Source organism: Haematobia irritans, chromosome 3 (assembly GCF_050003625.1).
Source record: "Haematobia irritans isolate KBUSLIRL chromosome 3, ASM5000362v1, whole genome shotgun sequence".
In the NCBI taxonomy this organism is placed as follows: domain Eukaryota; kingdom Metazoa; phylum Arthropoda; class Insecta; order Diptera; family Muscidae; genus Haematobia; species Haematobia irritans.
This window is the reverse complement of record NC_134399.1, coordinates 43,753,771-43,765,158: the sequence shown is the minus strand read 5'-3', so window position 1 is coordinate 43,765,158 and position 11,388 is coordinate 43,753,771. Positions and strand designations below refer to the sequence as shown.

At 36.7% G+C, this 11,388-nt stretch overlaps 1 protein-coding gene across 1 annotated transcript; it reads left to right on the top strand.

Moving 5' to 3' along the window:
- The first annotated feature begins 6,061 nt into the window (after positions 1-6,061).
- On the top strand, positions 6,062-8,958 carry dsh (Segment polarity protein dishevelled). The gene has a single exon (XM_075299173.1). It carries the CDS (start codon positions 6,520-6,522, stop codon positions 8,278-8,280), a length of 1,761 nt encoding a protein of 586 aa, XP_075155288.1. The 5' UTR covers positions 6,062-6,519; the 3' UTR covers positions 8,281-8,958.
- The last annotated feature ends 2,430 nt before the right edge of the window (positions 8,959-11,388 follow it).

Genomic DNA, 11,388 nt, shown 5'->3' with positions numbered 1-11,388 from the left:
TTTAACAGTAGGGATGGCAAATTACTTGCATGTACTTTTTGATGTACCTTTTCATGATGGTTGAAGTGACATTTACGAGTCTGTGGTAACGATGAGGTTGAAATGGAACTTTGAAATGCTGGCAGGGTCATTGTGGTCAAGTAAAACACGATTGTTTAGATGTTTATTAATATTATTAAACATTTATAAATTCTCATAAATATAACATTTATACGACTATCACATCACAGTTAACATATTTTTATGCATTAATAAAAGATTGATGTTGAGATTGATGGGATGTTCCCTGTCAACATTTTTTGAATTTGGGGGGCGCTTCTGAGAATCCCCACTACGTCGAAAACAGTCGTATACGATATCCAAAACTCCTCGGTAAAGCGCCGTCACTATTGAGAAGTTGTACCACGCCAAGTTACTACCAAAAAGTTTCTCATCAGTGCAATTATTAGGTGCCTATTTAGATCAATTTCGAAAGGGAAATTGAATTGGAAAAGGGCCATATCGCATTACTTTACGTATAGCCCCCATATAAACCGATCCCCAGATTTGACCTTCGGAGACTCTTGGAGGGGCAAAATTCATCCGATCCGGTTGAAATTTGGTACGTGGTGTTAGTATGTGGTTTCTAACAACCATACAAAAATTGGTCCATATCGGTATTGGGCGGGGCCGACTATATCATACCCTAAACCACCCCATGCGAATTAGTAAACATAAGCAAGGGTATCATTGGTATAGGTTTGGGAGATGAACCGAATTTCCTTATTTATGAAAATTATGCAGTATACACTCAAAAAAAAGGCATGTCCTGTTACAAAGATTTTGTCTTTACTTTAAAAATTTACTTTTTCCCTTTCCTTTTTTTCCTTTTTTTTTTTAAAAATCCGAGCCAAAGAAGCGGAGAATACTAGTAAGGATATTTTTAAGACACATTTTTTTTTTTAATTTCGGTTTTGTGTACTTCTTTCTAGGAAGCGAATTTTAAGTTTTCATTTTTTCAGCTTTTGTTCTCCATATGCTATTAAAATCCTTTAAAACGAGTTAACAACTTTATTTTCCAAATTCAGACTCGACTTCCAGTATACTCATAGAAAAAGTCTGCTAAAAACAGCAGTAGATGTCTGCTGTTATATTTTTGTACTTCACGGCCTAATGAACAATAATTTATAAAATTTTTATACCCTGCGCCACACTGTTGAACAGGGTATTATAAGTTAGTGCATATGTTTGCAACACCCAGAAGGAGACGAGATAGACACATGGTGTCTTTGGCAAAAATGCTTAGGGTGGGCTCCTGAGTCGATATAGCCATGTCCGTCTGTCCGTGAACACATCTTTGTAATCAAAGTCTATGTCGCAATTTAAGCCCAATCGACTTCAAATTTGGCACAAGTATGTGTTTTGGGTCAGAATAGAACCCTATTGATTTTGGAAGAAATCGGTTCAGATTTAGATATAGCTCCCATATATATCTTTCGTCCACTTATACGGCCCTAGAAGCAAGATTTTAACCCAAATTTGGTAGAAATTTTGCACTAGGAGTACAATTGATAGTATAGTCAAATGTGCCAAATTTTATTGAAATCGGTTCAGATTTAGATATAGCTTCCATATATATCTTTCGTCCGATATGCACTTATATGGATTCAGCCTGAGTTTTACCCTGATTTGGTTGAAATTTTGCTCAAACATAACGCTTGGTCATATAGTCACGAGTGAAAAATTTGATTGAAATCGGTTCAAATTTAGATATAGCACCCATATATATCTTTCGTCCGATTTAGACTCATATGACAACAGAGGCCAAAGTTTACTACCGATTTTCGTGAAGTTTTGCACAGAGAGTAGAATTAACATTCTAGTAATGCTTGGTAAATTTGATTGAAATCCATTCAGATTTAGGTGTCGTTATGTGTGTTAAATTTGGTTAAAATCTTTAATATTTTAGATATTTAAGTGTGTTAAGTTTGATCTGATTTGGTTCAGATTTAGATAAAACCCCCATATATTCGTGTTTCCAGTTATTACAAATATGACCAAAATTCCCACACTTTAGACAAAACTCTGTGATGATTTCCTCATATCTTAGTCATATCCTGTAGTGCCAGAATTTCCACAGAACAGTTGATTTTTAAATAAGGCTCCAAGTCGCTCGACTTGACCAAATAATATGTTACAACCCACACTTGACCACATATCTTGGCGAGATCTACCAATATCCTTTTAAAATCACCACTGGTGAGTAGCAAAAATTGCAAATATTACTAAAATTTTCCTATATTTGGTATACATATGTATCGCCTGATAAATCATAAATGTCCTTTTGTACACTTGCATTAAAATTTCTCTCGCTTCATATTTCCCATATTTTTTACTAACATTGTGTTTCATCCCATGGTGATAGCCGATTTTAATTCTAGTGTTTTTGTACAAATATTCTCTTCATTATAAGTATTTGTATCTGGAAATTTGTACCAGCAAATTTGAAGTAGTTAAGGTGGTAACACAAATGTTGGTATACATAGTGGTGAAGGGTATAATATAGTCGGCCCAGCCCGACTTTAGACTTTACTTACTTGTTTTTTACTAACATTGTGATCCACCCCAGGGCATTAGCCGACATAAATTTTAAGTCAATAGAATTTTGGTCTTAAATATATTGTCGGTTCAGATTTAAATGCATGTATATGGGAACATAAATCTTTATATATACCACTCAAAAGATTTGAAGGAATTCAGATGGTGTCGAAAATGTAGATCACAAAGTGGTGCAGGGTATAATATAGTCGGCCCTGTCCGACTATAGACTTTCCTTACTTGTTTTTCTATAGAAAAATTTGTCAAAATTTTATTTCTATAGAAAATTTTCTCAAAATTTAGCATATTTATTGAAAATGTATTTCTATAGTAAATTTTCATATAATGTTATTTCGTGCTGATGGTAACTGATTCTTAAAAAACCTCTAATATAAATCTTTCGACCGATTATAAATTCAATTTTGCGAAATTGCCTAAAAATGTATACCCTGCGTCGCACTCTTTATAGAAGTATTACAATATACATTGTCCAAATCGAGTGAGGTAAATAGCAACATAAACCTTTATACAAAGCACTCAACAAAATTGAAGGATTGAGATTTTATCAAAATGTGGATCTAAATACAAAGTTGTGTATATTATAGTCTGCCCCGCCAGACTTCAGATTTTCTTATTATTATTATATATTTTTTTTTTGACTAAAATTATGTTTCGTCCCATAAAGTTAGATTCAAATATTAAGTACATAGATTTTGTTGAAGTGTATACAATTTTGTCTAAATCGGTGCAGATTCAAATTCATGCATATGGGAATATCAACCTTTATATAGCTCGCAACAAACTTGAGATGGTATCAATGAATTTGGTCCACAATGAAGGGTATAATACATTATTTTTTTATTAAACATAAGAACGACATTGGCCTAAATTCGAAACATAGAGTACAAGTACACACATTTTTTCATTAGAAATAAGTTGTTTTAGCACACTATACGAGTGCTGGAGATCATGATCGCACTGAATAATCCATGTAGACGGTATTTCCCGTGATTGTTATGGTAATATTACATGGGACAAACTGTTTTTGAAGATTTCCAAAAGCATAGTGCCCTCTATACTCTATAAATCGGAGCCATAACATGTCCAAAAAACGACCCCCAGACCATAATATTACCCCCACCATTATTGAAGGAACTGTTTTTATTTCTTGGATTAAGACTTTTCTTTCGACCTTCGTACTAAACTTCCACCACCCGAGCCATGCAATTTAAACTTTGATTTGTAGGAAAATAAAACACATTTCACTGATTCTCATGCCATTTAAGGTGTTTTTGTAAAAATTTAAGGCGCGGTTAAATTTTTTCGAACTCCATAATTATTGTGAGTCTCACGAAATACAGAGAAGGCCTTTGACGAAATGTCCAAATGAAATCGTCACTTCCGTGAGAGTTCCTTTATTGGAAGTTGTTAGAGACGCTACATTTAAAGTTGGGCCACTAGATATTTCTACATAATTCGATACATATTCCTGTTTTTGTTGCAGTGAAAAAAAATTTAAACAAATACTTCTGTTTTGTTTATTTACATTTGCTTTTGTTTCTTCTTCTTTTCAGTATGTGACATTCACTTGAGATGTGTTCCTCCCCAGTATTTTAGTTAGTTGCCAATTCATATTTTGACAACTACAAAATTCGCATATAATGGTGACTCTAGTGCGACTTGCACTGATAGCTGCACTGGATAGAACACCAGTGCAACGATTGCCATACAAAAGTTATATCCAGTGCAAAAAGAAAACAGCCCTACTATCACAAAATATAAAATGGCTCTTGTAAAAATAGTGATGGCAAAATACTTTCATGCGAATAGTGATGGCAAAATACTATCACAGTTGGCGATTGTTGCAGTGTCGCTTATGCGCTTTACAGACTATCAGTTATTCCGGACGGAATGACGGTGTTTGCAAAGAATCTTACAGTGTGTCGGATCGATACGACTTGTCGGCGATGACTAAATAATCGGTAAATGTGTTATCGATCCCATAAACATGCAGCATTATCGATTATGCCTTCGGACTTAACTTATAATGTGCACAATATATGGGATATGTTCGACACGAGCACTGTCGTCCGGAATAACTGATAATCTGTAGAGCGCATTAACAAGAGATTGATGTTGAGTTACAAGTTGTAAGTTAAATGTTGTAGCGTCTATCAGCCAGTACTTTTATTCCCAATGGAGGCAGCGTGTCTGGAAAAATCTTTGAAAAACTATCACTTTATACCATTTGGAAAGTCAAAAATTGTTCACCAATTTACTTTTCACAATTTTAAGCGTAATAACTATGTTTTCAGCACTTTATTTTCGTTTTCAGTGAAATAAATTATAATAAGCCAGTTGCGCTTGGTGTTTCACAAAATATAAAATGGCTCTTGTAACAATAGTGATGGCAAAATACTTTCATGCGAATAGTGATGGCAAAATACTATCACAGTTGGCGATTGTTGCAGTGTCACTTACGAGTCTGTGGTAGCGATGAGGATGAAATGGAACATTGAAATGCTGGCAGGGTACCGGCCTTATGGCGAAAACGACTCGTTTTGAGGCGCTTATAAAGGGAAAACATTTCAAACCCCAAAACATGCTTGGTGAGAACACCGTATTATTTTATATTTTATTCTAACGAAATTGAATAATTTATAAAAATTCATAGAATTTTGGCTTTGAATTTTAATTTGAAGTGGGGATATCATTTATACAAATTTTGGTTGAAAAGTATTTGCAACGGATGTTAATTTTTAATTTGACTCGCATCGAAAATTGTTTGAGAAATTATTGAGTAGCGATGCATTTCAATTTTAGGATTCAATTGAGAAATTATTGCTAATTTGTTGAATTTTACTGTTGAGGGTAATGTCTGTTTTTTGTTGAGAAAGCGATTTTCTCAACAATTTCTCAAGTTGAATATTACACTAATCCTTTGAAAAAAATGTTTGAAGAATTGTTGCAATTTAGCAATTTTCAAACGTTCGTGTTTATTGGAAGTGCTCTTGTCGAACATATCCTAGATATTGACCACACCATTAGTTAAGTCCGAAGGTATAATCGATACTGCTGCAATTCGTAACGATTGGACACACTGTAACATTGTTTACAAACACAGACTTTCCGTCCGGAATAACTTATAATATGGATGGCGCATAATCAACAATTTATTTAAGGAATACATATTTGGAACAACTATTAATAATTTTTAAAAGCGTTTTACTGGTTTAAAATTTGTATGCATTATGTTTCTCTACACTCTATACACAAGCCGTTTCTTGTTGCGGACCTAAATAAATTTTTGCTACAGAAAATTTTGCAAGAGGTGCATACCGGCCTTCAAGTGTTAAAATATGCTTTAAAATAACGATGGCAACAGTGAACGGTATTATCGATGACAAAGTGTTAAAATCGTATGGTCAGTTCAGAATGGTGTACTTTTTTAAGAATCGATTAATTTAATTATTAGTTCTAATCGAAATCGATTTTCCATTCACTAGTACTAGTCTGCGCAATTTTTGCATTGATTAAATAGTGAAAAACTTGTAAACATTTATTTAATGATGAACAATTAGGATTTGTGAAGAAGTATTGGCTACAAGTGGAGTTTAGAGTAATTGACTTTCGGCATTGTGTGCATTTCCAAATTGGACTGTTTTAGATGAGACAAGATGAATTAAAAACAGCGCAGAGCAACAACGCCTTGCCGAACAAGAGTTGTCGAGTAGATATAAATGAAAGAGCCCCCACTGAAACCCAACCCTAAAGCAAAAACAAAACACAGTGCAAAAAATTCTTGAAACTTCGAAAAGAAGAAAATTTATTGCTGTGCTAAAGCTAGTGAAAAATTGGAAAGAAAGTACGTGTTAAGTAATTAGATAGGCGATATCTGAGTTCTACTCGAAAAGGCAAAGCACAAATACAAAGCCACCAAAGATGGATGCCGAAAAGAACAGTGGTGGGGGCGGAGGGGGTTGTCAGGAAACCAAAGTGATCTATCATATTGACGACGAGACTACCCCATATTTAGTAAAAATTCCAATATCATCCTCTCAAGTGACTTTGAGAGACTTCAAGATGGTGCTGAATAAACAAAATAACAATTACAAATATTTCTTCAAGTCTATGGATGCAGACTTTGGAGTGGTGAAAGAAGAAATCGCAGATGATTCCACAATATTGCCGTGTTTTAATGGTCGTGTTGTCTCATGGTTGGTATCAGCCGATGGTACAAATCAATCAGACAATTGCTCCGATATGCCCAACAGCGAATGCGGTGAAGTCCGTCAGACAGTTAGACCAGCACAACCCCCACCTCCACCGCAAAAAATTTGTGGTCCTGGAACGATGGGAGTGGGTGGTATGGGAACACCAGGAATTATGACCAATCCAATGATGCAGCCTCCACCACCGTTAACATATCAATCGGCATCAGTACTGTCGAGTGATCTCGACTCCACCAGTTTATTTGGCACAGAATCTGAAGTGACGTTCGACCGTGATCTTACAGACTATAGCAGTGTCCAGCGGCTACAAGTGCGTAAGAAGCCCCAGCGTCGCAAAAAAAGGGCACCAAGCATATCACGAACTTCAAGTTATTCATCTATAACCGATTCCACAATGTCGTTGAACATTATAACTGTTAACATTAATATGGAAGCTGTTAATTTCTTGGGCATATCAATTGTGGGCCAATCGAATCGTGGAGGCGATGGTGGTATTTATGTTGGCAGCATTATGAAAGGTGGTGCCGTTGCCTTGGATGGTCGCATAGAACCCGGTGATATGATTCTACAGGTGAACGATGTAAATTTTGAAAATATGACTAACGACGAAGCTGTAAGGGTGTTGCGTGAGGTTGTACAGAAACCAGGTCCAATAAAATTGGTTGTTGCCAAATGTTGGGATCCTAATCCGAAGGGCTATTTCACTATTCCTCGTACTGAACCTGTGCGTCCAATTGACCCAGGAGCTTGGGTTGCACATACACAAGCGCTCACCTCTCAAGATAGCATTATACACCCAGACATACCAGAGCCAATCAAAGAGCGACTCGACCAAAATAATTTGGAAGAAATCGTAAAAGCAATGATTAAACCAGATAGTGGCTTAGAAATTCGCGATCGTATGTGGCTGAAAATCACAATACCAAATGCCTTCATTGGGGCAGACGCTGTTAATTGGGTACTGGAAAATGTCGAAGACGTTCAGGATCGCCGAGAAGCCCGGCGAATTGTCTCGGCCATGTTACGGAACAATTACATAAAACACACGGTAAATAAGTTGACATTTTCCGAACAGTGTTACTATGTGGTTAACGATGATCGCAATCCTCTACAATGTCGCTCGAATTTAAGTCATGCCGATACCGAGAGCATTACAAGTGATATAGGGCCCCTGCCAAATCCTCCCATTTATATGCCATATTCAGCCACCTATAATCCAAGCCATGGTTACCAACCTATTCAATACGGGCTTACTGAACGTCATGGTCTTTCATCTGGATCAAGCAGCTCAGATGTGCTAACAAGCAAGGATATTTCCGCCTCCCAAAGCGATATTACTTCAGTCATACATCAAACAAACCAAATGACCATTGGTCATCATGGTTCCAACAAATCATCAGGATCATCTAATCGGGGTGGAGGAAACATTAACAACGAACAGGACTCATCGGTATTCAACTATGTATTGTAGGACGAGGAGGACTTCCTCTCGGCCCGTAGGCGCAGAAGAGGACGTAACATAAGGCAGGAACTGCAATGAAATTATGTTTATTACTCTTGTATTACTTTCAATTATTGTCTTCTTTTATATTTTGCCTTTAAACTTTTCGATACGTTCAACAAAAAGTAATGAAAGATAGAGAGATAAGAACCAGTATACCAGATATAAAATCACCATAATTATAATTATTATTTAATAACATAGTACATACATTCTTTACATTAAATACATCATATTGCAAAAACAAAAGATAAAACCCAACAAATAGTTTACTATACACAAATTATAAATTACACAATTAGATTTCAACTTAAAAACACATCGTATAACACACGCAATTATTGTAATATTTCTTAAAAGAAGTAACCATATACGATATACCCAGAAACATCATTATGACCCACATAAAACGTTACACATAGGACACGTAGACGGACAGACGACATAAACATTTACATTTTATAGTACATTAATATGGAAAAGAGCATAATAATAATGAAAAAAATTATCATTTGAAAAATGTAATTGCATATAACCCGAAATTTTTTTATCTTTTATTATAATTACATATATTATTAATTATAATAATTTAAAAAGTAAACAAATATAAATTTATATTAATAAAAATGATAAGGAAAGAACTAGAAATGACGATTTGTATAACAAACTCTATATATATGCAATCCATGATAGGGGATATTAGGTTAGCTTAGGTACAGCGGCAGCCAGTTCGTTGTAATACCACAGTTGGCGAACTTCTCACCGCCATGGTGATCTATGGGGTTAAATAATATAGCGATGTCCTGTGAGAAGCTCTTTAACAGAGCAAGGTCAATTGTAGAAATATTTTTAATCGAGGACAGTTTTAAGATCGATTATAGTTTTACCTTATTAACTCTATTCCTTATGAAATTCTATGTATTCTAGATGAAAAATATGTGTACCTTTGTGCTGTAGATTAAACGTGTAGACTCCACAATTTGGAATTTCAAAACAATACCGAACCAATACTACTTGTTTCGAAAAAGTACCAAAACATTGACCGACTCACACCATATTCGGCACACCAACAATGGACCAAAAGTACCTCTACGTTTTGAATTTCATGCAAATCGGATAAAAATTGTAATGTCTCTTTGCTGAAGACCCCATCTGGGGGGTCGGTTTATATGAGGGCTATAGACGGACATCGTTAGGTTAAAGTGGCAGCCCGATTAAGATTCAGGCACACTTAGACTATTCAGTCTATTGTGATACCACATTAACTAAAAGTACCTATTACATATGCGCACTTCTAGTTTTAACCGCTGAAACTTCTTGATTATTTTTCTTTGTTGAACCATCCAGATTGTTCCAAAAACATTAGCATTTACATTTAACATTTTCCAGATCCGCCAGTAATCTGAAGCTATATGCTCCTAAAAGTTGCTTGCACTTTACACAAAATGCAGGACACTCACACAAGAGGTGTTTAATTGATTCCTTTTCCTCCGCATCATGACAGCTCATACAATAGTCATACCTCGCGCCTATAGTTTTTGCAAAATCGCCTATCAGGCAGCGACCCGTTATAGCAGATATCAGGAGTGATATCTGACGTCTCGAGAACACTAGCATATCTAGTGTGCGGTTTAAGTTTAAATGGGGCCATATTTACTTGGTGTCGTTACAGCCCTTGCAATTCTCCCATCGAACATTTGCCATCATAATAGCATTCTCACGCAGCATGAGCATGCAGGTAGCCAGAGGCATACCAACAGATTCTAGTTCCCCTGGAATATGTAATGTAGTCCCTAGCCTTGCCAACTCATCCGCTTCGCAGTTCCCCGGTATGTTCCTATGGTCAGGCACCCATATTAGGCGAATATTGTACTGCTCAGCCATCTCATTGAGAGATTTGCGGCAGTCGATGGCCGTTTTCGAATTGAGGAACACAGAGTCCAAGGATTTTATTGCAGGTTGACTGTTTGAGTATGGAACATTACTTCCCAGCCAATTCGCCACCTCTCTTATTGCTAATATTTCAGCCTGAAAACACTACAGTGATTAGGCAATCTTTTCGCTATTCGAATTTCCAGATCATTAGAATATACTCCGAAACCCAATTGTCCATCCAATTTGGAGCCATCAGTGTAGAAATCTATATATTCTTTATTCCCCGGAGTCTGTGTGCACCACGCCTCACTGTTGGGGATTAGAGTTTCAAACTTTTTGTCGAAAAGTGGACTCGCCAAAGTGTAATCCACTACGTTAGGCACATCTGGCATTATTTTGAGGACCGAACTGTAACCGTAACTTTTTTCCGACCACAGCGATAGCTCGCACAACCGAACATCCGTTGTTGCAGCTGACTGTTTGGCCAAAATGTCTAAAGGCAATAGATGCAGCATGACATAAAGGGAATTTGTTCCTGTCTTGCTGAATGCGCCTGAGATACACAAACACGTCATACGCTGAACTTTGTCTAAACTTGTTGGCTGGTGAAGTGCCGGCCACCATACTACAACACCATATAGCATTATAGATCTAACCACTGCCGTGTATAGCCAATGCACAATTTTTGGTCTTAGTCCCCACTTTTTCCCTATTGCCTTTTTGCACGAGTACAAAGCTACCGTGGCTTTTCTCGCCCTCTCTTCAATATTAAGACTAAAATTCAGCTTCCTGTCCAAAATAACGCCAAGGCCAAAGGGAATTTCAGTACCCCCTAAGGAAATGGGTCTAACCGTGGGAGTTTTGCGATCTTTGCAGTACATGACTAGTTCTCTCTTTGCAGGATTTACCCCAAGACCATTGTCTTTCGCCCATTTCGCAGTCATCCGAAGGGCGCTCTGAATAATATCTCTGATTGTGGATGGGAATTTTCCCCTGACTGCTACAGCCACATCATCTGCGTATGCCACCACTTTTATCCTTTCTAGGGTAACCAGAAGGTTATTTATAGCAACATTCCAAAGAAGAGGTGATAGAACTCCTCCTTGGGGATTGCCTCTGTTCACATACCTTTGTATGTTTGCTTGTCCTGGTGTGGCTGAAATACGTCTCTTCATTAGAAGTTCGTCTAACAGCCTAAGTATA